General features: G+C 37.3%; 1 protein-coding gene across 1 annotated transcript in view; it reads right to left on the bottom strand.

The window, feature by feature from the left end:
- Positions 1-1,636: 1,636 nt before the first annotated feature.
- ATOSA (atos homolog A) overlaps positions 1,637-27,608 on the bottom strand; it is a 78,103-nt gene continuing 52,131 nt past the window's right edge. The window contains exons 3-13 of the mRNA XM_028147769.2: positions 26,194-26,378; positions 25,050-25,252; positions 24,612-24,737; positions 21,996-23,844; positions 20,900-21,019; positions 18,784-18,863; positions 17,994-18,102; positions 14,082-14,240; positions 8,648-8,716; positions 6,170-6,369; positions 1,637-2,210 (exon numbers count right to left, since the gene is read on the bottom strand). Of these exons, the coding sequence (XP_028003570.2) occupies positions 2,057-2,210; positions 6,170-6,369; positions 8,648-8,716; positions 14,082-14,240; positions 17,994-18,102; positions 18,784-18,863; positions 20,900-21,019; positions 21,996-23,844; positions 24,612-24,737; positions 25,050-25,252; positions 26,194-26,378 (3,254 nt within the window). The 3' untranslated portion in view covers positions 1,637-2,056. The remainder of the gene's footprint in view (positions 2,211-6,169; positions 6,370-8,647; positions 8,717-14,081; positions 14,241-17,993; positions 18,103-18,783; positions 18,864-20,899; positions 21,020-21,995; positions 23,845-24,611; positions 24,738-25,049; positions 25,253-26,193; positions 26,379-27,608) is intronic.

Genomic DNA, 27,608 nt, shown 5'->3' with positions numbered 1-27,608 from the left:
AGATCGATCTAGTACCAGGGCAAGTGAGAGCAGTGCTGGGGGACCACTCCTCACTGGGAAGAACAACATGGGCAAAGAAGGCCCTAAGAAGTAGAGCAACAAGATGTGAGCACATTTCCCTTGCACCAGCTTGTCAGAAGAGCACAAGATGCGCCCAGATGCTACAATCATCTTGAGAATTTTCTAAAATATGCCCAGAAAGGTGGAAAGCCATGTGCTAGAAATATCACCTCATCTTCTCAATCACACAGGCACAGAAGGGTTAGAGGATTCTTGAAGTCAGTCCCATCAGATACCATGAGAGCTAGGATTACAATCCAAATCTTTTGGGTCCCAATCTCATGTTATTTCCATACAGCCTGATGATTGAGGTAAGTCTTTATAAATGTGTACCACCGAAAACATTGTGTTCTTACTTTTATAAAATACAAATAGCCCTTTCTCTTCTGGTATTTTAAAATAAATTTATGAGGCTTCTTGCTGGCAGACCCACACTCATCATCTGTCCAGATTCTCTTGAAGAGTCTACCCCTTAGCCAGTTTCCAAAATAAAGACCTTCTAGTCTCTCAAATTCCAGAATGCTCACCTGGTTCTAGACTCCCAGAACTCTTGGGTCTGGCATACTTAAGTGGTACCTATTTTCTAACCCGCCCTTGCAGCTTTGTCTCAGTATTTATGCCTTGTTGTCTGATATGCTGTTGCCCACTGTCCATACACAAACATCTAAAACCACTCTTCTTTCCTGGCCAGAGTGGCTCAGTGGTTGAGTATGGACCTATGAACCAGGAGATCACAGTTCGATTCCCAGTCAGGGCACATGCCTGGGTTGCGGGCTGGATCCCTAGTAGGGGGCATGTAGGAGGCAACCGATCAATGATTCTTTCTCATCATTGGTGTTTCTATCTACCTCTCCCTTCCTCTCTGAAATCAATACAAATATATTTAAAATAAAATAAAGACCACTCTTCTTTCTAAGGGGAACGGAGATAAGGCTTGTGATGCACTCAAATTCTCTTGCTCAGTGGTTTTCCCAGTTGCCAAATGCCTTTCATTGTGTCCCTGAATAAGAAAGTAAGTTGGGACAAGGCTTAAGACATCTCCCCCTCTCCTCTTGTCAGCTGTAAAGTTAGAATGGAAAGGGTCTGATAGCTATCAGAAATGCACTCAATCACATATATTCTCATCTAAAAATAAAAGCCAAATACACGGTTCTTTGTTTTTTACATATATTTACAATATAAATACTAATTTGTTTTCAAAGTACATATTCTTTTAACCATTTGCAAAAGTTATCTAGCATGGGGCAGCAATTTAATGTAAAGCCTCTGTAGTAGTGATTAAGGAAAAATAGAACTGTTTTGAGGATCAGGGATTCTAGGAGGAATATGAATGGGCATGGTAATCTGAACTTGCAAGGGGAATGTGCAGCAGCTTAGTCCGCATTGCACTGCCAATACAGAATGTTTAAGGACTACCGTGTCAGACAGCAACATGGAAGGGGTGTTTTAAAAACGGATCTTGGGGGATATAAAAACTACACATGCTTGCATAGTGCATTAATCTTAAAGAAGCTCAACATTTCATTCTCATTTTCAGTAACTTAAATGAATAATACTTAAAACACATCACACAAAATTAAAGACTTGTGCATATATTTTAGATTTCAACATTAACGTCAAAAATACATAGTATGATTTTACATAGGATTTGTGCTACATTAGAACACTAGAGACAAACATCACTTGAGTATTAAGGAAAACATTAAATATTAAATAACTGAGAAGTAAAATGTGTAAACACTAATCTAACAGGGGTTTTGCTATTGCAACATGTCCCATGAAGTGGTTTCAACAGTACAAAAAGGCTTAGGACATGAGTGTTTCCAGTCTACTTGGAATATGTGGATCTCATTCCAGGAATCCTTTAATGAAAACTGGTCCAGGATAACAGGAGAGGATCCACTCTCCTGGTTGCTAATTTGGTACACTCCGTTCTACGCTAATTTTTACTTTCAAACTCGGGTACTGAGCGAATCCTTTAAATTGTCACTCCTTATCAACATCTTGGTGAAAACTGAGGGTTTGTTGGCGATTCAGTGTAAGATTTGAGTTCATATGCAGCACCGCTATCAACTTCCATTGACTTTCTAGAGAACAGGAGCCGGACATCTCTATGGAGGTAGATCTTTCCAGATTTAGAACTCTGGAACCTAAAAAAACAAACAAAAGGGTGCATCATTTAGGAAATGAGTCTTTAAAGCAAAATAAAACGTAGAAAAAACCCTGAATAATAAAATTGTAAAGGTAAGAAGAATTAGTCTTGCCACGATATCAATAGTAACTTTTTAACAAGATATTTTGTCTTATATTGCCAAAGCCTGTGCTGCTATTTCAGTGCCTCTCTCTTACTATTCCCTAAACACTTCACACTCCCCTTTCCCTCGTACAATGCCAGAGATGCCTCCTCTTGTGAATCTGGCACATTTACTCCTACCTTTCAGCCCTGACACCACATCCCATGCACCTTTCTCGCCTACAGTGGCAAGTTTCAGTTCACATCAGCCAATTATACTACGTTTGGGCTTTGCAGCTCAGGCATCTTCTAGCCACACAGACTGATCCATTTCACACAGCTTGTCCTCCCACAATTTTGAGTACATTAACACTGATTCCATACTTAAAACGTCTCCAGATAAAATAAACAAGTTTTGAGGACAATCATAGGATGAGAAAGGACTGCTACCATTAGTAGTGGCTACCTACATAAAACCTAATCATTAAAAATCATTTAAAAAGTTATCAGTGAAATGAAAATGGTTACCAAAACTGCATACGGAACAGTTTCTATCCCTTGCTAATTAATATTTATAGCATAACACAGGGCACTAGAATCTTTAATCATATAAACTTATCTGGCAGATAGTCAAACACAGCTTTTAGTGCTAACTTCTCTGGTTTTCCCTTTGAATAGCAGATACTCTCTGGATTTGTGGTTTTATTCCTAAATTAGCAGAATAATCTGGCGGTCTGCCGTATATATTAAAGCAGATCTCTTTGACCGTCTTATCCTTTTCCTTTCTGTGAAGGTTTTCATTATCTCAATCTGAAGGAGAACGTGGTGAGCTTTGGGAACTATGCCACACTTTGCAGAGAGGTTTCTTTACAGCATTTAAAGTATCTAATCACCATGTAGGGATTATAAAGGCTGGGGTAGTTGAATTTTATTTTAGTAAATGTTGGTACGGTTGTTAGCACTTCAAGAGAAACGGTCTCAAATGGAAGTTTAAAGAGAGTTGACTCTTTCCCTAGATCGGGCTGGGAGCTATTCTTATAGTCTGCTATTTTATACCATTTCTCTTTTTAAAAGTCTTTCAAGTCTGTTCTGGTATGTTTTTCATTCCCAGAATTTGCACAACATTTCCATGTCAGGGTGTGTCAGGTTGGGTTTAAACACATTGTGCTGGTTTAACATCTCCTTAGATTGCGGAACACCAGGCAGAAGACCCCAAGATAAGAGTACCAATTAAGCAGTGCTGGGGGGGTGGGGGGGTGGGGAGGGGCGGCGTGTGCGCGCGACCAATTGACTTAACAGACATTTTCAAGTGTGGGACTTAAGTGTACAGCTGACTCCTTATTCACACTAGCTCACTATAAGGCAAATTATAGAAAGATAGTGAGTGGTCACCATCAGTAACAGATTAAAGAGGTTCTCTGCCTGGGCCCTGGATGAAAGATGCCTTCTCCTGATGAATAGGGCTCTTGGAATAAAAAGTTAAACTAAGATGAATTACTGTCACTGATATGATTGAGGACTTGCTATGAATGGCATCAGAAAAATAACAGGAATAAAGTTACAGGCAAAAGGCTATTGAGCTCTCTCTTAAACAATAGACTTGCTCATTAATCCTGAGAGCTATACTAGGATTTCAGGTCAGAAAGCCTTACTCTAGGATGCCGGCAACCTGGACCTCAAGGGCAAACAGTACTTTCTCACAACCTACAGCTGTGAGAGGAAAATATATTTCTAATGGAATCACTAGAATATAAGTTCAATGAGAACAGAGATTTGTCACAACTGTTTCCAGTGCCTAAAAGCATGCCTAAGACATATATTCATGGTATGAATGACTGAAGGTTAAGAACTTCCCTGTTTAATACAACAGCCACTAGCCGCATGTGGCTAACTGAACACTTGAAATATGGCTAGTGTAAATTGAATTGTGCTGTTAGCGTTAAATACATACTTGATTTTAAGTATTCAGTATAAATAATGAAGAATGTAAATATTTCAGTATTATTTATATTTATAGTAATAATCTATAATAATAAAAGCATAATATGCAAATCAACCGAATGGCCGAACAGCGGAATGACCATCTGGATGACCACGCTATGACACCCACTGGCGCCAGGCCAGCCAAGGCGGGTGTGATGCGATTGGTTGGGGGCCTTGGCATCGCCCCATGATCGCCCTGCAGAGGCCCAGGCCACCAGCCAGCAGGGCGATCGATCAGTCGGGGGGCTCCATCAACGATTGCCCCAAAGAGGGAGGCCCAAGCCACCAACTGGCAGGCTGCAGTGGGTGGGCAGGGCCTCCCTCTGCGGGGGTGATCCATCGCGGAGCCCCAGCTGGGTGGGCAGGGCCTACCTCTTTGGGGTGATCCATCGTGAAGCCCCGGCTGGGTGGGCAGGGCCTACCTCTTTGGGGTGATCGATTGCCAGGCTCCCAGACTGTGAGAGGGCACAGGCCAGGCTGAGGGACCTCCCCTCAGTGCACAAATTTCATGCACCAGGCCTCTAGTAGAAAATATAAAATATCTCATTCATAATACTTATACTGATTACATCTTTACCACAGTCTTACTGGAATTAAATAAGGTCTGAAAAAACAATGTAAAAATTATTTTTTAAAAATGGTGACTTGTTGATTTGACTCAAAATTGTTATGCCAATAATAAAATAGATTATAACATTTGGATATGTTGGGTTAAATGAAGAACATTTATCTTTCCTTTTTCTTAAAAATTTTTAAAAAATATATTTTGTTGATTTTTTACAGAGAGGAAGGGTTAGTTTTTACAGAGAGGATAGAGAGTTAGAAACATCGATGAGAAACATCAATCAGCTGCCTCCTGCACACCCCTCACTGGGGATGTGCCCGCAACCAAGGTACATGCCCTTGACCGGAATCGAACCTGGGACCCTTGAATCCACAGGCTGATGCTCTATCCACTGAGCCAAACCGGTTAGGGTCTTTTTCTTAAATATTTTAATGTAGCTACTAAAAAATATATAACTACATATATGGCTCATATTATAATTCTACTAGAGGCCCAGTGCACAGATTTGTGCACCGGTGGGGTCCCTCGGCCTGGCCTGTGGGGACTGGGCCAAAACTGGCTCTTTACATACCCGAAGGGGTCCTGGATTGCGAGAGGGCACAGGCCAGGCCAAGGGACCCCACTGGTGCATGATTGGGCTGGGGAGGGACTATGGGAGGGCACTAAGGCGTGTCCGGCCAGTCTCGCCCAGTTCCGATCAGCCAGACCTCAGCAGTAAGCTAACCTACCAGTCGGAGCATCTGCCCCCTGGTGGTCAGTGCATGTCATAGCCACCGGTTGAAGGGTCGAACGGTTGGACACTTAGCATATTAGGCTTTTATTATATAGGATTGGACAACATTGGTTTAGAAAATATGTCTCACTGCCCCAGATTTATCAGCATTTGTTTTGATATAAAATATTTTGCAGCCCTAGCCAGTTTGGCTCAGTGGATAAAGTGTCAGCCTGGGGACTGAAGGGTCCCAGGTTCAATTCTGGTCAGGGGCACATGCCTGGGTTGTGGGCTCAATCCCTAGTGTGGGCTGTGCAGGAGGCAGCTGATCGATGATTCTCTCTCATCATTGATGTTTCTCTCTCTCTCTTTCTCCCTCTCCATTCCTCTCTGAAATCAATAAAAATGAAATGAAAACTCCCCCAATTCAGGAAGTAATAATGACCGCAGGAAGATGTGCCATGTGTTTTCTGCATCCTGGCATATCATCAAAGTTTCCAAGTTAAGCAAATCCCAAGGGGCACTGGTCTAATTAGAGTGACAGTTTTTAAGATAAACTAAAAATTTCAGAGTTGTTCTTCTAAAGTAACATTTTTATTTTCATTTTAAATATTACCTCAGATGTATGAGGTAGCGTAATAACCGTTCTTCTGTATGTCGGATGTTCTCTTTATTAACACTTCTCTTCATTTCTTGTTTAACCGGTACAGAAAAAGTCCTTTGTCGTAGGAATGTCTGATGATTGGCTGGCATATCTCGTAAGTCATATATCACAACAAACATCTTCACCACAGTCTTATTGGGATTAAATAAGGTCTGAAGAAACAATGTAGAAATTCTTTTTTTAAAAATGGTGATTTGTTGATTTGACTCAAAATGGCTATGCCAATAATAAAACAGATTTTAAATAATAAATTAATGCCAGTGAATATAATTCAGTTTTGGGGACTAAAGCTAATGAAATTGCAGAAGTTTGTGAACTGATATTCAATTTTTTTAAAAAAATGGTTCAATTTATATTTTTTATTTAACAATAATGTAAAATACTAAAACAAATAAAAAATTTTAGTCACAAATTTTATATTAATAATAGACAATACATAACTTTTACTCCTTGTTCATATTTTAATAAAATACTCCACTAGATTATGCAAAATATACCCTCAATGGATTAAAACAATCCAGTTCATTTATTTCAAACATTAGTTTCATTACAGTGTACCAACTGTAAATTTCTCAAAATACAATTTTAATTTTCCTCCTATTTTCATAGTGAGTAAATAGAATTTTTTTTTAAAATAAAAGCTTGATAAAGGTAGACATTTTGGTGTTTTAAATACATATAGTTATTCTAAAATTTAAAATAGTTCTCAAAAAAGAGACTTTTTCTTATTTGAAATGCTTCCAAATTTAGAGAATAAAGTTCATTATTATTAGTTACCAAGTAAGCTAAATAAAACTTCATGTTCTCATAGTTAGGTTCATTTAAAAAACTGCAGTAACACTTTTTAGAATCATCAATATCATAAATAGTCCAAAATATGTATCGTTGGTGAAGACTGGATTAAATTCAATTGACACTTAACTATGAATAATCAAAGGAATATTATTTTTAAAAATACTGATTTATAAACAAAATCCCAAGCTGCTGATCTGACTTTAACCAAATTACCAACACATCAATAGGTAACTTGGTGCCCATGCTTTCTGAAGCTCATCCGTGGCACTGGACATCACTCACTGAATCAAAATGAGAAATATATCAATATTATGATCCAAGTTTTAAAAATTTAGTGAGTCTTAAGATTAAGGCTAATACATTCAACAAACTACATAACTAGCAAGCCAGGAGTTCAAACCATGTTTATAGATGATCAAACTATGTAAGAAATTAAAGATATACCTAAATTTCATATTTAAAATTAACCATTAAAGTTGGCAGTCCTCAAACAAGAGGCGACTGTGCTGCCTTTGTGTTTATGCCTCATTATTATGACAACTGACAGCTAGCTTTCCAGTGACTCACACTTGCATATGCTCTACACTGCCAGAGGCAAGAGAACAGAATATCGTTCTTTTAAAGATTTGCATTCAACATAAATATTTTACTTTAATATGCAGCAATTCTTCCTCGATGTGTATATTGCAATATATACACACACATACGTATTGCATAGTCCTGTTTCATTCCTGTGCGATATGGAATAAAACAAAGGTATAGACTCCTTGGCTGTAGTGGGACAAGGGTGATGAGTAAAAGTGGTCTGGTGAGCACCGATCCCACCGAAGCCAAAGGTCATAAAAAGGCTTGTTGAATTACACCAGATCCTAAATGTGAGGAACTCACTAGACTCTTTTTTTTTTTTTTTTAATTTCAGCTTTATTGAGGTATAATTGACAAATACCAAAGAGACTCTTTTTAGTCTGCAACGGCCAACTCTGTAATAAATAGACTTCTGGGCTTTCAAGATGATTCTGGGTCTGACTTGAAGATGAACTCAGTGGCAGGGTGGCCTTGACATCTAATTACCTAATTACTCTTACGAGAACCTCAGACCAAGGATGCGGAAGGACTGCTCTGGGCCGGAACAGTTCTCCTGGACCCAAACTAGATCAACACCTAGACTGAAAGGAAACATGCCCTCTCTGCCCCAGCATCTGTCGGACTACATTCTCATTAGATCAATGTAGAAATTATTACCCTAGGGATATGTAATTTTGTTCCCTAAGTTTTCCTGGGGTCTAATATTTGGGGTCTTCTTTTGAATAGGTTGATCTCAATCTGGCTTACTATTTTAAATAGAAGGCACTGGTAATGCTAGGTTCTGATTATATTAAAATAGTCCTATTTAAGTCACGTGAACTGTCGTATACTATTTTTTTAATGCATTCACCTTGATTAGCTTATTAATGCTTTCCTTTTATGGAGGTCCCCAAATGTTCATTCCTGGGGCAGAGCAGGGAAACTCCAAACAAAGCTGCAGCCCACTGTTACTTACCAAAGTCGTTGCAGCAGCAGTAGCAGGAGAAAGGGCTAAGTTCTATATGTATGTGAGAGAATGATTATTGCAATTGTAGGCTATAAAACACATACCACTTGTATTGTTCCTGAAGGAGGTACTCGATAACCCCTTTTACCAAGGGACTCTAAAGTAATCACACCCTTGAAATAAAAGAAAACAAATTGAGTACAAACTGATGCATATGTATACAAAAGACTAAAATAATAACAAATAATGTAATTACAAAAATTTCAGAATTCTATTTGTATGGGAAAAATATTCACATTGCATTAACAGATAATTTTATAGTATAAAATAGTGAGAGTCCCACTAGTATGAAAACAATTTACTGTTCTTCTTGGAGATGTTGAAACAAATAATATATAACATCAAATATATAATAAACCAGAGGCCCGGTGCACAAAATTCATGCGCAGGTAGGGTCCCTAGGCCTGGTCTGTGATCAGGGCCATCTTCCCCGGTTTCCCACAGCCAGCCCCGCCCCCGCTGCCTACCTTCAGTTCCCTGATCTCCATCGGGTGATCAGTGCCTGACGGCTGGGGAAAGGGACCGGAGGTCGGCTGTTCCTGCCCAATCTCTAGCCCCGCCCCCACCCTCTGTGTGTGGGGTGACTGGTGGGGCAGGGGCCTTGGCCTGGTGCTGCCCATGTCCCCCGCCACCCAACCCCGGATCCCCGTTTGCCATCAGGTGATTGGAGCCTGCCAGCCGGGGAAAGGGACTGAGAGGTGGTCAGTGTGCCTCATAGTGACTGGTCCAGCGGTTGTTCTGGTTGTTCTGCCATTAGGGTCAATTTGCATATTACCCTTTTATTATATAGGATAACAAATATACCAAGTAAATAACAAATATATAACACCATACTGTTTGACATTCCTATTAGGATATCAGATATAAAAGTAAGAGTTCCTTAACTAAAAAATGATAAATGGAGGGGATATAGGATTATTCCCTTGTATCATGTGGGAGGAGGGAAATAAGCAAAATAATTTATTGATCTTTGGACATATAAAAAGTCAGGAATATGGAAGGATCTAAGTATTGGCCAAAAATGCACTCAGTTCTTTAGTCATATGGATTAGAGACAGACCAGCATCATCATTATCACCTGTGAACTTGTTAGAAATGCAGAATTACTGGCTTTTCCCCACACCTACCAAATCAACTCTGCATTTTAACCAGATTTCTCAGATGATATCACGCACACATTCATGTATGAAAAGAACCGCTGTGCTATATAATAAAGTTTCCTGAGAAGGATGTTCTAATCATTGCAGCAGTCCTCAAATGGGAAAGGAGTACAAATTAATACATGGGAAGCTCTGATTGAATGTGTAAAAATGTCCAGATAACCAGGATAACCAAATGACAGGCAGTGATTCTGATACTTAATTCTCAGATGGCGTTGAGAAGAATGCTGATTCATTTGTTTTAACTGGAATAACAGTTTTCTTTTGAGTAGTTAAGTAGAATAATTGCATACTCTCCATTTTATATCCTATCATTTTATGTTGTGCACGCCAAAACACGCCAACCTTATGTAAAACTAAATATAAAACAGGACTGTCCCATCAGGCAGCATCCATGTGTTTGAAAGACAGGCCAAGGTGGGGTAGGGAGGGGAGAGTAAAAAGGAGTGGACAAAGGTAAAAGGAAAAAACAGACTTCAGTATGGAAATATCACAACTCCAAGGGAACAGCACTTGACATCAGACTGTTAAGTTAACATGTTAATATTGGGAAATGTTCATGAAAATGGGCACTGAGAAGAAACGTGGTTCTTGACAAATGTGATTTATCACATGGCTATCTGAAAATGAAAACAAGAGTATCAACAAACTGTATCCCTAACCAAAACAGCAATGAAGCTTTAAACATGTTCTCTCTTACAATCTGCTCTATATGAAAAATGCTATAGCAGCTTCTTCCTAGTTCCAGGGGAAAACAGTAAAAAATATATAAATACTAGCCACCTTTATAATCACATTGCTACAGGTAATACATTACTGTTCTTCCGTGCCACCCTACCTTAAATAAGTAAAGGAAAACTGGTAACTCAAAACCTACTATCAAGCCTGTATTTATTTCCTTTAATACAATTATAACAGTTTCAGAACATGATAACAGTAACAAGATTAATTTATAAAGAAATAATAGAGATTATTTTTTCATTTTGAGAGTAAGTTGATTAAAACTGGGGGACAGTGAAACAAGGAAGGGCTTAGAATAGAAGCAACAAAGAGGACCTTGGAGACAGGTTCAGCCCAAGACGAGCAGCCATTGCCCGTTGCTCCCCTGGTTGCAAGTCTTGAAGGAACCCTTAGAGTTTAGGAGATACAAGCGCAAGAGGAAAGAACGGAGGGAAGCGAAAGGCACAGGCATGCTTCCGGGAGGGAGAAGCATGTCAAGAATATAGAATTAAAAAAACACACACTTTAGGTTTAAAGCAACACTTTACAATTTCTTTTCTTTTTTAAAAAGATATTTTTTAGTGATTTTTTTCAGGCAGAGACAGAGGAAGAGAGAGAGAAACATTGATAGGCTTCCATTCTGCACTCCCCCCACCAGAGATCCAGCCACAACCAGGGCCTGTGCCCTGACTGGGAATTGAATGGCAGCCTTTCAGTGCATGGGATGATGCCCAACCAACTGAGCCACACTGGCCAGGACAACACTTTACAATTTCTAAGCCAGCATGGCATTGGCAAATTAGGAATTAGAAAGAAATGGAGAAATTATTTGGAATTCTATTATTATAATTATTTAATTGGTTAGCATATCAATATTTCTATGTAGAAAAAGTTGCTATACTTCTGGCATTTTAGGATGGAATAGAAAGGTTAAGATAAATGAACTGGGTCAAATCTTATACAAAAATTTATTCTCAAATTATTGTCGAATAGAAAATATACAAATCTAAGTAAAACAGAAAGAAGTTTATCTTAATTTGGTTACTTACAAATAGGAGAAAATAACATATGACGCTGTTAATATGATGATGATGATGATGATAATACAAGTTATAACATGAATTTGGTACTGGCACACCTGCTCTAGACCTTTCTGCTTGGTTCCACCAAGCAACAGTTTCTAAACTGTGAAGAGTTGTCATACTATACAACACTCGAAGAACGTTTTTACCACTGACACCCAATTGGAGAGAGATATTACATAGCTTTGAGTTAATTTTTAAGGAATTATTTAATGAAAAGTCCAGTACCACTTCTATACCATAAGGCATAAATTTCTGGGCCAAACATTTATCTTTGTGAGTCATTTGTGTAATTTGTAATGTGAGGCCCAAGGTTATTATTAGAGTAACAAAAAGGAGTTTTGTGTCTCAGCTCTGCTGATCTGTTATATGTATTATCTTATCGAAACATAATCAGTACTTTGAAAACAGATGGAATTACCAATTCCCTGAAGAAAAAGATTAGTTTTATTAATTTACAGTAGGAAAGATCTGTGGTCTAAGATTTGGACTGCATCATTTGCTACAAAGGGAACCCATTTCTAATGAGTAATCTGAAAAAAAATTACACAATGGAAAGTTTATTGAAGAATATTATCAGAAAAAAGTAAATCAGAATTCTTTTAGACTAACTCAATAACCTGATTTAAACTCTCAAAATCTGTAATCATTTGTGTGTACTTTTTATTATTATTTTTTTTTACTGTTTAAAGTATTACAAATAGTAGTACGTGTCTCCTTTTTTTCCCATTTGACCTTCCCCCAGTCTCCCTGTGTGTACTTTTTAAAGACAGAAATCTCTTAATCCTTTATCTCTTAATCCTTCATTTTTTAGATGTCAACCAAGGCCAAGGATTAATGCTGTTTTGCTTTTTTAAAGCATAGTTCAAATGACCTCTTGCTCATGAATTTCACTCAAATATATTTATTTGAGCCAATTTTTAGCCAATTCACTCTTTTATCTTATTTCTCAGCCATCCTAATGGTTATCAGGACTTTGTGCCCCAAAGACAGATTACAGTATTTTAGACCTTATCTTTCAATTCTCTGTCACTATGTGTCAGTAGAATATGCTAAGCCTAAGAGACTTCTTGATGTCCTGGTAAAGCAAAATGGACATTGTCACAATTATATTATAATATTGTAAGCATTCCAGTATGATGCACTTTTACCCTTATCTCAATGGTACTTTCCATTATATTAATTATCCCAAATTACGAGTTAATTTCTTCAAAATTATACTGGAAAAGTGGATACCTGTTTCCATAGTAAATGACTAAAAGGTGGCTTATGGGACAACAGGTAGGTTTGTCAAGGAGTGGGCCTCGTTTTTCATAATAACCAATGATGTGCATCATTATGGTTATGATCCACAAGTGTAAATATTATTGGAAAAAGAAAACTGAATAAATGGGCAGAAACGTGGATCAGGATCTTGACTAAAATTTTCACCCTTAGAATGGAATAAGGCTTCATTGAGCCAATAGTGAGTAGGCTATATTTAGGTTCCTTAAAAAAAAGGTAAAACTTCCCTTCCTCTGTTATTTCTTGATTATGTAGAATTCCCTTTTCACAACTTTTATTAATAACAAGAGACACTGTTATTAATGTCCTTGAAAAGCTAAAAGATGGGGGAGAGGAAGCAATTGAGCTAGGTGGTAGCGAGGACATTTGAGGGGCAAGACCAGAGCTGTATATTTCTATGCCTATGGCAATATATATTTCTCAAAGGAAGACTGAACTGAAAACCAGCTCTGACTCCATATGTGACACCATCTCTGTAAACTTGTATGGACTTGCATTGCTTCTCGCTCTCTGTGTTTTGGAAAAGGGCTGATACTAATCATACTCCAGGATTTGGTATCATTTCTGCAGTTGAAGGCTTAGTTTATGCTCAACCCACTGGAATAAAAAATGGAAAAAATGAAGTCACAGGACTGGAAGGCTCAATACTCTGCTCTAATTCCCCTTCGCTATCTTACTCTCCAGTAAAACATTAACACTCAGTCAGAATAACTAATATTCTAAAGGACCTTAGGGTTAGAATAAAATGGTCCAAAGACAAGCCAAACAGGACCAAGTGGGTAAAAGGGCCTTGCAGAAGCCTTAGGTTACCATGCCTTTCCCTAAACTCTACTGAGATGAGGATCACATGTGAAGGCAACCCTTGTGGGAGCAGTGTGCACAGTAAGCACTTGAAAGTTTGTGTGAACTCAGCAAGAAATGGAATGATAGTGTCACTAATCAAATTTTTATCTTTTTTTTTTTCAAATCACATAGAAACAAGTAAAATGTCAGCACCACTGTCAAATGCAAAAGAAGGTATCTATTACTGGAGCTAGCTCAGAAAGAAGTTGTGAGGTAACATGTTGGTTGGTATATTAATTAGTCTCTATTCAGCCTTCAATTTTCTCTTAGGAAATACTCTATATTTTCAACCATTGCACCAAAGCAGTCTTCAATCTCTTTAAACTTAAAGACATCTGTCATTAAGTTGGTAAATTTTAGCAGAAAAAGGCAATTTAAAAAATACTTGCCATGTAAGGAGAGGGAGCATTGTCATCGGAGACACTGTAGAATGACACTTCTACCGGAAGCAGCAAATGTGTGGGGCAGAAAACACCACTGGCCCCTACCTCGGCCGTAAAACCATCAACAATGCCGAGAGGATCTAAGCGATAGTTCAAGACAGATTCCTAGAAGACAAAATAATTCTTAAGATATAAATTTTAAAAGTTAACACAACACATTCATTTTGTCTTCTATTTAAAGAAATACATTACTATGCCTTCTGGCACTGGAAAAGTGGTTGCTACCGTTGCCATGCCCTCATTTCTAATGTTCAACTGACCTGAAATTAACCCCTCTCATTGATCTTCTACCATCCTGTCAAGTTTGCCTCCTCTCACTATTTCAACCCATGCTGAACTATCCTTGAATTTCACCATTAGTTTAATATGTTATTCTTATTTCTGTAAATAAACAAATAAACAAAAACTCTACCAGAGTAGGAATGATATCAGAAATTTTGTTAATCCTCACAGAGCACCCCTCTCTCCTTTCCTCTCTCTCTAAAAACAACAAAACCTACAGTACAAAAGCACTGCACACACACTAGAATGGCTAAAATAGAAAGACTGACCATTGAAATACCATATGATTTCACTTACATGTGGAATCTAAATAATAAAATTAATGAACAAACAAAATAAATAGACTCATAGATACAGAGAACAGACTGATAGTTGCCAGAGGAGAGGGAAGTTGGGGGATGGATGGAAAAGGTGAAGGGATTAGAAGTACAAATGGGTAGTTACAAAAGAGTCATGGGCAGGTAATATACAGCATAGGAAATGTAGTCAATAATCCTATCTAAGAAAAGAGTAATATGCAAATTGACCATCACTCCAACACACAAGATGGCTGCCCCTATGTGGTCAAAGATCCTGCCCCCATGTGGACACAAGATGGCCGCCACAAGATGGCCAGCAAGGGAGGGCAGTTGGGAGGGACCAGGCCGGCAAGGGAAGGCAGTTGGGGGCGATCAAGTCTGTAGGGGAGGGCAGTTAGGGGTGACCAGGCCTGCAGGGGAGGGCAGTTAGGGGTGACCAGGCCGGCAGAGGAGGGAAGTTGGGGGCGACCGGGCCTAAATGGGCAGTCAGATATCCCTCAAGGGGTCCCATATTGGAGAGGGTGCAGGCTGGACTGAGGGACACACCCCCCCCGTGCACGAATTTCATGCACCGGGCCTCTAGTATTGTAATAACCATGTATGGTGTCAGGTGGGAACTGGAAATATTGGGAGGAACACTTTGACTATGCTATACACCTACAACTAAGACAGAATAATATTGAATGTGAACTGTAATTGAAAAATAAAGTAAAAGGATATAAGAAAATTTCATGGAACGCAAATGTAGAAAATACAGTTTGGCCTTAAGGAAACTCATTTAAACACAGCCTTGGATGTTTAAAAAACAACAATAACAAAAAATACCTGATCATTGCAAACATTGGCATGAATGTGGAGGAACTAGAATTGTCATACATTGCTGGTGGGAATTAAAAATGGTATAGCTACTTTGGAAAACAGTTTGGCAGTTTCTTTAAAAGTTAAACATACACCTAGCATACTATCCAGACATTCCATTCCTATGTAGTTACCCAAGCAAAATGAAAATTTATGTTAGCACAAAAATATGAATATTCACAGCAGCTTTATTTGTAATAACCGAAAAATGGAAATGGCCCAAATGTCTACAATTAGGTGAACCAATAAACATACTGTGCTATACTCATATAATAGCAATAAAAAGGAATCAACTCTTTTTTTTTAAAAAATATATTTTATTGATTTTTTACAGAGAGGAAGGGAAGGGGGATAGAAAACCAGAAACATCGATGAGAGAGAAACATCGACCAGCTGCCTCCTGCACACCCTCTACCGGGGATGTGCCCGCAACCAAGGTACATGCCCTTGACCGGAATCGAACCTGGGCCCTTTCAGTCCGCAGGCCGACGCTCTAGCCACTGAGCCAAACCGGTTTCGGCAGAATCAACTCTTGATGCACAGGACAATATGGATAACTAATAATGGTCAGTACAAGAAACCCCTGACTGCCACCATCCCCAAAAGTAAATGCTGAATGAATCTATTTATATAAAATTTTAGAAAACGCAAGTTTTTTTACAGTGATAGAAATTCCTGGAATTCCTTCGTGTAGAAAAAAAACAACACACCCATTTCTAACAGTTGTCAGTATTGTGCTGGACTGAATTGATGGAAGAAATTCACAGGACAGATGAGTGGAATGGATAAGACAAGGTTTTTGGACTCAAAAACTTTTTATTTTATTTTATTAATTGCTATACTTATTTTGGAGTAAAAACTTTAATCAAAAAATTTTTTGCTATAAAGTTGTATGTGTTCTTATATATTTTGGATATCAACCCCTTATCAGATAGAACATTCTAAATGGTAGCAAGGAAAAAAAAACTAGCCTCAGAAATAAATACAGAGTCTTCTACTTGGGTATTATTCTGGGTCAATGTGTTTCTAGACTCCACCTGAAGCCTGACAAATAATATAAAAACATCCAGATTCCCCTCAACAACTTTGCAGGGTAGGGCTTTGCCCTGTTTCATGAAACAAGACCAATGTGTCAGTTCAGTAATTCATCTATCCTCTCCCTCTTTTTAAAATTGCCATAGAGAGTCAAATGCACTAGAAAAAAAAAATATATCACCAGTGATTTATTGGAGAGAGCACCTAATTCATTATAAATTAAAGAGGACCTATGAGTTGGACAGTTTCAGAACTTCTCTGTTTTTCTACTTAAGTCACGTGAAAATATATGCATTATCTGCATAGAATTGTGTGAAAAGAACAGTGTAGTACTGACCTTTTTACCATCTTCTCCTTCTTAAGGTTTTCACATATCAAAACTCTCTTTTCCCTCTCATAAATGTTCTTGGATTACTGTACAAAGATTGCAAAGGAACTGAGCCTCACAATGACCTTATGTAATTTTCAAATGATGACAAAGAAAAATAGTGAGATCAATATCTCTGAACTGATGCTTTGGTCAGTGACATGGAAAAGAGATCGATCAACTTACCATAAAACATATTTTCTGTTGTTGCTACTAAAACTTTGAAAGATAGCCTCAATATTAAAAACTTATCTTGAATAAAGCAATATATCAAAGCATAACTCTGATCTGATAAGCTATTTAAATTAAAAATACAAATCTTAAGTTATTTTCCCATAAAAATTCATCAATTAAAGTAACTTTTAAAATGTCATTAACAGGTTCATGTTTAAGGTGGTTTTCTAATTAATGACAACTAAATCCATAATACACTTGGTCCCAAGTAGAAATATCCATACTAAATAAAGCAGCACATGTACCAGAGACCTTTAACCATTTGATTTTTTTAAAAACTTCATATTTTAGAACAGATTTAGGTTTACAGAGAAATTGCAAATATAGTACAAAGAACCATCTGATTTTAAAAGCCAACCTCATTGGTCATGAAGGGGTTGCTATCAGTTCACCATCATCCCTCCTGGGTCCCAGAGCCAAGTGCACCGGGTAAGAAGGTGAGTCAAGTCTATCCTGCAGCTAGAGTCACAGATACCTTGATCCAACCTGATTGCATCTAAGTCCTCTGTCTCCTCTACAAGCTACCCAATTCTAAGATGTCACAGCTAACAATTCTCTCAAATCCACTTCTCCTGAAAAGGAAAGGGAAGAGGGGAAAGGGAAAAAAAAAGGGGGGCTGGAGGGGGGGAAAGAAAGGTGATTTCCAAGCTTTGGAAAAATACAACCCATTTATTATTTCCCTTTCATAAACAAATTACATAAATTATACCCTGGATCTAGCTTAAGAAACTTCAATTCTTAAAATAGTTTCAAAAAAAACAAAACACAAAAAAAACACATTACCTCAAAATTTCCTAGGAGACTAAGACTTGTTATAGGTGGAGCACTAGAACTCAGAAATGGTTTTTCATGAATTTCTGGGTCGCCTTCAATGTTTAAACAGGGCCGAGGACTAATAAAAAGAAAAAAAAAAGCAAATGGACATATTAACCATAATATTTTCTAATTTACTTTTGCATTAAATTAAGATAATATGATTAATTTTACTTAAACTACCATAATAAAAAATTAATTTAACCAAATTTTAAGATGTTAAATATCTAGCTTAACATTCTTGATTAGATTTTATAATCATTGTTATGATATTTGATAAAGAATATATATAACATCCTGGAAGTTTTCATAGTGGAATTTATAACATATCACGTAGTGGCATCTGCTGGAGATACATAATAATGCAGTCTCCTATATCAGTATTTGTTTTTAGTGAAAAATGGGGATACAAATGCAAAATTATGTGACTAAAGAATGACAGTATTATATGTCAACTTGGAACAAATGCCGAGGCTTTTTTGCAAATGAGTGTAGGGCAAAAGAGGAGGTGAATGATTGGAAATATACAAACCCACTTAAATGTTAAAACCAATGTTAAAAATTTGTTTATGTAGTATTAATTTCTCCCTAACTCATCCTTAATAACTGTATGTGTGAAATCACATTGAAAATGATAACCAATTGAAAAATAAGATTTCTGTTAAATTTGTGATTTTTAGAGCCAACATTATTTATTGTAAAAGGTCAGAATTTTGTGTAATACTATTTCATATACACAAATGAATTTTAAGGTAAATACCTTCTAGATGATAAGCTTTTCAGATGCGGTAATGAGGAATCCAGATCAAAGCAACCTGATTGTGTCTTTCTTTGAGGAACCTAAGGTCAAAGTAATCATTTGTGAAATTAAAAAAAAAAGACTATAATTTTTTCTTTAATTGACAATACTTAACAAATGAAAGCTAACTGTGTCTTAAAAATAATAAACTTTCTCCCCAAACAGCTTACTTAAAATCATGTTCTTTATTGTTTTTATGTTCTTATTTTATTAACTAATATGGGAAAAATGGGATTAATAAAAGCACTTTTACTAGGTTTTTATTATTTCTTAAATAATAAAAATAAAACTGGAAGCAGAACCAGTTTTTTCTAAAACCAAATCCTACATGGAATCCCAATATAATTGTAAGATGTTTTTATTTTACATACTTCCGTATTCTGGGAGCAGAAATGAAAGATTTATAGCTTTAAAATAAAAAGGAAAAGAAGAATTAAATGGCGATGGGAGCCTGGGGTGGGGCCAGCTGTGTGGCTCCTTTGCCCATCCCACCATGCTGCACATTTCCAAGAACCCTGGGCTCCATAGCCAATAGATTTGAAAAATACTACACTTTGCAGTTTGAAGCGTCATTGTATACCAGATTACATTTAACACAAACCACCATCTAGATCAAAATATCCTAAAAATGAAAGACCCACGTGTACACTAAAAGTAAAATTATGTACAACATGCAAGTTAGACAGATATTTCTAGAATTAATATTAAGTATATACAAGTATCCAAGTGATCAGTCTAATTGGTGACTAGGAAAAAACAGATGTCACTGAAAATCTAAACAACTTCAATATTTTTAAAAATGTGCACAATCTTATCTAACGTTATTTTTAAATATACTTTATTGATTTCAGAGAGGAAGGGAGAAGGAGTGAGATACAGAAACATCAATGATGAGAATCACTGATTGGCTGCCTCCTGCATGCCCCCTTCTGGGGATCGAACCCCCAACCCAGGCATATGCCCTTGACTGGAATTAACCAGGGACCCTTCCGTCCACAGGCCGACACTCTATCCACTGAGCCAAATCGTCAGGGCCAACCTCAATATTTTTGAGAGTTGTGCAAGTACACCAGGCAATTTTTTTGTAGTCAGCACTTAATGTGCAATTTTCAATCTAAACTCTATTGCTTCGATTCTGGAAAAGTTTCTATCTTTATTTCTTCTAATACTGCATTTTCCTTATTCTATCTAGCCCTCCTTTTAGAATTTCTACTAGACTTATATTGAGCATCTCATTTTATCCTCCATGGCTCTCATATTTTACCATCTCTCTTTTCAGGTTGCTCTGATAGCAGGATTCCTAAATGTGAATTCTCCCATTTCTTGCACCTTCTGATTCTTTTAAGGTGATCTGTAGTGTTTTTCCTCTGAGATAATCTTCAGCAAGAGTTATTTTCCAGGAAAATAAATCCTTGGTGCCATGGGGTACAGATGTGGAATAGTTTCATGTTCCTTCTGCTAGGACTCAATGGATTTTACAGGTTTCAATTTAGTCTATGGTTATTTCTTAGCTAGATGTTTCTGAACCTCATAGACAGCACAAATTCAGAACTACCATGAGTGGCTTAGGTTTAAGTCAAAATTCTTTTGGGAGATTATTTTCCCACCCGCTATATACCTCCCTGTTGCACCCTTAAATAAACAGGTTATTTCCCCCCCACCTCTCCCAGTTCTAGAAGGGTAGTTCACCCCTGCTTCTAGTTTTATGAGGAGTTTGGTTTTTAGGACGCAGCTATGACTGGAACAGACTTGCCTCCTTGACTCCTGTCCCAGGAAGGCCATTAAACCCTAGCACTATCTTCAGTTCAGATATCCGAGAGGGCCATGATCTTTCCACGTTAGTACTCAGAGGTGTACTTTTCCTGCTGATACACTGTATTATGTATTTACAAGTTGTGTTGTCTTATCCAGGATTTCTGTGTTTGGGAAGGAGGAGGAGGTCTTGCTGTGTCAACTCAGTGCACCATATTGAATGAAGTCTGTAGTGCTTTTCACACCAGAGTGATGCTGATAAATGATTTGCAAACATTTTAGATATTTTCAATTTCTAAATATGAGATCAAAGGAAAATACTTACAGGACTTGAAAGAAGAGGCAATCCAGTCCGAGGATGAAAGGCTCTGGTTAAGGTTCCATCCAAGGAATGAAAATTATGTTTCCGCCAGACACTTGAATGTTTCAGTGGTAGAGTTTTCTGCTAGGAAAAGAATTAAATTTCGATGGTGATTACCACCCCCCCACAAACACACACACTTTAATCAGAAAACAATGTCTAAGCTTTTTCTAAGATGCTAAATAAACTCAAATATTCTAAAGAAAGTATGTTCAAATGCCTTATCAACAGATGGTCATATTTATAAATACTCAGATTCTAGCATCTAGTAAGGTAATATTTAATTCTGTTTATTTGTGAAAAAACTACTCACAGGTAGAAAAATAGCATACTATTCTAAAATATAAACTTATGTATATATCAAAAGGCATTCTCAGAGGATATAAGTTGGTGGGCATGATACAGCAATATAATAAACATGAATTTTAAAATATATCTAATACAGTCATAGTACGATGTTTTTGAAGTGATACAGGAAATAGGCTACTTTTTAAGAATCTAGGTAAGTTTATATGCAAAGATCAAAAGTTCATAAAAACACATGAATAAACATCAGAAAAGACTAATTTGGGTTCTAGCTCTACCATTTACTAGCTTTGTGATGTTGGGCAAATTAACTTAACCTCTCCAGGCCTTGGGTTCTCAATTGTAAACTGGAGTTAATAGAACATAGATAGCCTTGGCCGGGTAGCTCAGCTGGTTAGAGCATCATCCCGATATGCCAAGGTTGCAGGTCCGTACACTGACAGAACAATTGATCAACAATAAGTTAAGTTAAAATAAATTTTATTTATGACTCCTATTTACTCTCCAGCAATTGTTCATAATATTGAAATAAACAAAAAAGGGGCAACAGGAAGAATGTACCTAGCATTTGCTCTTCAGTGAGTGGGTTATTTGCAAGGATATTAATACTAGTTCTGTAGCAGGTTTATTACATCAACTTGTGTGTTCTATAGATAATGGACACCTTACACCTTATAACTAGACCTCCTGTAAAGAAAATACACACCATAACAGATGTTTAAGAATTATATTTGAAATATTAGATATTACTTACCAACACCTCTGTATTTTTCATTTGTTCACATGTAGACAAACAGCCATTTACAATCTTTCTCTGAGGACAGTTTTGAAATTTTTCATCAGTTGGATCTTCTTTCTTATCCTGTTCATTTTTTAATTGGTCTTGTCTTTTGCATTTGAAATCTTCCTTATCTTTATTGAGATAATTTTCAATGCTATTAAGTTGCATATTTTGCTCATATGTTGTAGGCCTTTTTGAATCTTTATTTGAGCACTTGTTCTCATGTTTGTTCAAATATCCAGACATTTCCAATGTAGTAACTTTTACTTTCGGGTCATTATTTTTGGGCTTATCAAATTGGTGATTGTTAAAAGATTCTGGGTTACAATTTTCATTTTGAATTATTTTTTCCTTATTCTTATTTATGCAAATCTGTTTGTCAACACCGTTGCCATTTGAGTACCGTTTATCAATTCCATTGCTAATTTCTTGCTCCTTAAATTGACACTCAGAAAGTGTATTTTCCAACCTGATTGTCAAAACTAACTTATCTTCTTTGCAATGAGACATATTTGAGGGAGCCAATAAACTAGTGGCTTTGCTCTGTATCCCCTGAAATGTACTTTGGATGTCTTCACTAGGATTGTCCTGATACAGATTTCTTCTCATTTGAGGTTTCGAAGAGGACTTGACTTTACTATTGCATTTAAAAGAACTAAAAAATTTAGTAGGTATTAAGTTTTCCCCTTCATTGCCGTCTTCTAATAAGGAAAATTTTGTACTAGAAATGGAAATAGAGGCATCATCCCTGTTTTTCTTCAGCAAATTTTTGTCTTCATATGAACTCCTAAACACTTTAGAAGGAACCAAAGTAGAGTCATGTGCGTTGAAGGATTGCCGGGGTAAACGTGATGCTGCTGGATCAATGTGCTCCAAGTGCTGAGCAATCCTTGCAATCACATCTTGCCGCTCCTGGAGTAATGAGCCTATTAAAGGGTTAGTCTCTCCAACTGACCGATGAGAATAAAGACCATTAGCAGTACAAGTTTCACTTCGAGGAATTTCTGGTTTTACTCGGATCTTCCCCTCACTGGTGTCTTCTGAGGAGGTAAGCTCTGGACTACCAAAAGAAATTGAGAAAGTTTCTTTACATTTCCTCACGTTTTCATTTTCTTGTGAAACCCGGAAAAGTTTTGAATTAAGTGAACTAGACTCTTGAGTATTAAATACATGTCCAGAAACATGTGAACTGCTTGGATCACAATGGATCAAATGCTGAGCAATTCTTGCAATAACTTCTTGTCGATCCTGAATTAAAGAGCATACTAGAGGATTAGTCTCACCAACTGACTGCCAGGAACTCTGGCGGCTAGGGACACTGGAATCAATCATTGAAAATGATTTTAAAGTCCTCACTGATGTTTCATGTGACTTTTTATCTCCTGTACCACTGAAGCCCACAATATTGGCCTGACAAGTTCCACAGTCAGATTTACTGCCAGGGCCTGGATACAGTTTGCCATTTTTGATAGCTGCAGTGTATTCTGGAGGGGTGCCATTTTTTGCATGTAATACGCTTTCAGGTGCCACGGTCCAAGTCTGTTTGCTACACACACGCTGTGAACTGTTTGTACTACACTGTTCTGCTTCGTTAGAATTGTGGTGCTGATGGGCTTTAAGTTCATGTTCTTGAATTCTTTTCTCATAAAGGCCAATATTAGTATGAATACTACACGTCAAAATTGGGTAATTAGATTGTCTGGGCAAGGACTGAACACTGACTTTCAAGGCCACATTGTGAGAAACATTGGGAACAGGAAACACATGTTCAATTGGAGTCTGTGAAAAATTCCACTGCAGGTCGACATCAGCAGCACTGATTCTAGAATCACACAGAAAAATATGGAATCGATAGGTTATGAAAATCATTACTGTATATTATTTTTAAAAAATTTAAAAAGTCATATACTTATCTTTGTTTGCATTAATTACGATTGAGGTTTTGCTTTTAGCTACTTTGCCATGCATGTCATTCTGATAAAACCAACATGAGAAGTATAGATTATGCTTCAAATAGAGATGATCTTCCTTTTAAGAACACTAGACTGACCACGCAAGCATTAAAGCTCAAGAATATTATAATTTAAAATTACCTGTCAGAGCAGAAAGAATAAAAGGGCTTTGTATTTACCACTAAATAATTGGATTCAGCTAATTCTATTGTGCAAGGTGATTAAGAGATACTCTATCTCATGGCCACCTGCCTAAGAGACAATTAGATAGTTGTTCAGCAGTTTGTATGTTTATAGTTATCAAGATGCCCCAAATTAAGAAAGCCTGCCATTATGGAAATTCAGCAGCCCTGAACGTTTTTCTGCTTTATTTATAATGGCAGCACTAAGTTCACTGTTGGTTCTATAATCCAAGCATTAAAGTTCTCTGCAAACTATTCCACATCAAATATAACCCGAGAAACAAAACTCATACTGATTCATATCAACATTTCTGTAATATGTTGAGAAAAATGCCAGTAAATTTTATCCACTTAAATTAGAAATGAAGGGACTAAAATACTGAAAAGGTAAAATATCATTCAGTAGCTAACCAATGCAGCTGAATACACACAGCTCTTTTTGTTCCTACACTTACCTGTAAAGAATATTTCGTGGAATAGCACCATGAGAAACACTCAGCCAAGCACTTAATTGAGAAAAAAACACAAATGAGCGGACAGCCAATAGAAGGGTCTTCTCTTCAATAAATCGATCGCCACTCCTAAGGGAAGTAAAAAAAAAAAAAAAAAGCATCATCTAAATGTCAGCAAGTACAAAATAACTGAGTTTCAGATAGAGAGAAGCTGAAATAAACATATCCCTCAGGACGTCTGCTTTCAAGAGCAGAGAAGTAGACTTACCAGTTGTCACGTAAAGTTATATCTGTACTAAGTATCTACAGTTATATCTGTACTAAATTTTACTACATAAATGGAGGGATTCTGAGAAAGTACATATTATTAAAAGAATGTACAGAAAGTTGTGGGAAACCTGATTTACCAAGAACAACTTGAAACTCAGTTGTACAACTTACTGTCGAGGAACTGGCTCCAACACCCATCTTTCTAATAATAATGCGTCTTGCTTAATTGCAGGGTCATTGAGGTCCACGCCGTCCGTGGTGGGCCCCTCGTCGCTGTAGCAGCAGTCTGGCAGCAGCATCACCTCCACCATGATCGGAAGGCTGTTCTTCCACAGCAGCGCGACCTCAGACCTGGTTCGTCTGGCTTGGCGACACTTAGAGAAAATGAATATAAGCAAAAGGTCTCGGTAAAACCCACAAGTTTATATTTTACTTTGAAAATTATAATTGTAAAGTACATATCTGTATGTGAAATGAGTCATCAATTGTAGAACTTGCTTAGATTTGCCTATTTAGGTTTCCTCACTAAATAATGAATTCACACTAGTGAGCTCTAAAGTTCAAGGATTAGTTTTGAACAACATTTATGATGCAAATTTCCTGGCGCGGGGGACATCTTTGCTCTTTCTTGAGGTGGCCCAGCATTGCCTAGTTTGCTAATTACATTATTATTACAGAGGAAAAGATTCATTCTAAGCGAAGACCAAAATATTAAAATCTCATTTTCATTAAATGCTCGATATGTACAAGATTAAATATATACAATATATACCAGTTAAAAATTTTGGACTACAGTTAAGAAACTAACCGGGGAAAAAATCCTTACGGCAAATTAGACAGTACTTACCAAAATAAATATTTTAACAGTATTTTATCCCAAAACATTAATATGATAGCAAAATGCATCTACCCATTAAAAAAATATAGAAATTTGGTTAATGTGGAGAAAATAATTATTAACATCAGTCCACTAAATAAATAAGAACATAAAGTTGATGAGCCAGGGCTGAGACTCTAAAATAAAGAAAGCTGAATCAGCAAGCAAATATAATGTTAAACCTGGCGTGTGAGAAGGCAGGTCTGAAATCGGCCGCCCACCTGCCTGCCGATCAGCAAAACTACCCAGTGCCTTCCAGAGCTTGTTTAAGAGCCAAGGTTGTTGGCTATGGTCCAGGATTAGGATTTCTTCGTTACGGCTGTGACCGATTTTATATTTAAATGTGGGCATTATAATTGCAGGGTAACAAAAGTGATGACAGAATCTGTGTAGTTTACATAAAAGATAAATAAAAAGCACTCAACACACAATTCTTACCTGGGCCAGCTTGTCACTGCATTCATGTTTGGTGGTTACTGGGTAACAGGACTGCGCTGGAGGGCAATGGAAACTTTCTGAACGACCTTTTACAGAACATTCAGGTGTTCGTCCTTCTGTTATTAACAAGGCCAAGGAGACCAAGAACTCCTCTGCATCGTATTCAAAATATTCATCTAGAGTATCTGGTGTTTAAAAAAAGAGAGAAAAGAGCCCTTGCTTTAATGAACTCTCTTGATAAGAACTCATCTTTTATGTCTAAAATAACTGTTACATTCCATACTCAAGTATATTCACTAACAAAGGACTGAAAAGAGAATAAAAATGAGGCAATTAAAATAAACTCTTGATTCACAAGGTACACAGAGTCAGGAGATGATGCATAATTCAAAATTCCAGTTAAGACAAAGCTGGTAAAAATTATGGCATAAAATTGGTTTTATGTAAACTTCAGTTAAAATACCAAAGATTTAAGTGTATCATTTTTAATCCTATAGATAATTATGTTTTTGGATGTCAAGTATAATAGTTTTCACACAAAACCCTTCAACACTAGCCAAAGGTTAAAGTGTTTTATTATGTCACCTTTTAGGTTAAGATGTTTTATTACTATTATTAAATACTAGAGGCCTGATGCACGAATTCGTGCAAAGACCTTGGCCCCGGCCTCTGCCCCCCGCTGCCGTGGCCAGGGGCCTCTGCCGTCTCTGCCTCGGCACCACCCGCTGCGGCTTTGTTCAGAAGGAAGGATGTCCGGAAGAATGTCCAGTCTAATTAGCATATTACCCTTTTATTATTATAGATTAGAAAAAAATATGCAGATCCAATGCATGTTTCTTCCCCTTTTCTCCCTTCTCCCTTCCTTAACTAGTGCCTTATTTTCGTAGCCCTAATTCTGTGATGTGGACACTAGTCATGGGGACCTTCTCTGCCTTTCCTAGGCTGTAGTAGCAGTTTCAGAGGGAGAAATGCTGTAATTATCCAGCAGGTGATGCAGGCCTGAATTGCTATACATAAATTGTGACATTTTTTGGTTACTACACAGTTTCAAACAATCTAACCTGCAGATATTTTCACTTATTTTCAGTAATTTTTCAATTTCCTACAAGTGCTCTAATTTTTAAAAACAGATTACTTTCAAAATTTCTAACCTGCTACACAGGTTGAACACGCATGCACATGTACACACATGTGCACACACAAAATTCAGTTTGTTGTGCAATCCAATTAAGCAACATATATTTTAAGTATGTACCTGCTACACTGTGTTAGGCCACAGGGGGACAGAGTGTTATATTTTACATAGCTCCTGATCTATGGAATGCTGAGTGGTGCCCAGCTGTCAGCTACTAAGGGTGCCCACAAACTAACTAATGTCTCATATTTATGTGCTACTTAAAAAAAAAAAAAATGTC

This window comes from Eptesicus fuscus, chromosome 5 (assembly GCF_027574615.1).
Source record: "Eptesicus fuscus isolate TK198812 chromosome 5, DD_ASM_mEF_20220401, whole genome shotgun sequence".
Lineage (NCBI taxonomy): Eukaryota > Metazoa > Chordata > Mammalia > Chiroptera > Vespertilionidae > Eptesicus > Eptesicus fuscus.
The sequence above is the reverse complement of the archived record's forward strand: the minus strand, read 5'-3'. Positions and strand labels throughout refer to the sequence as shown.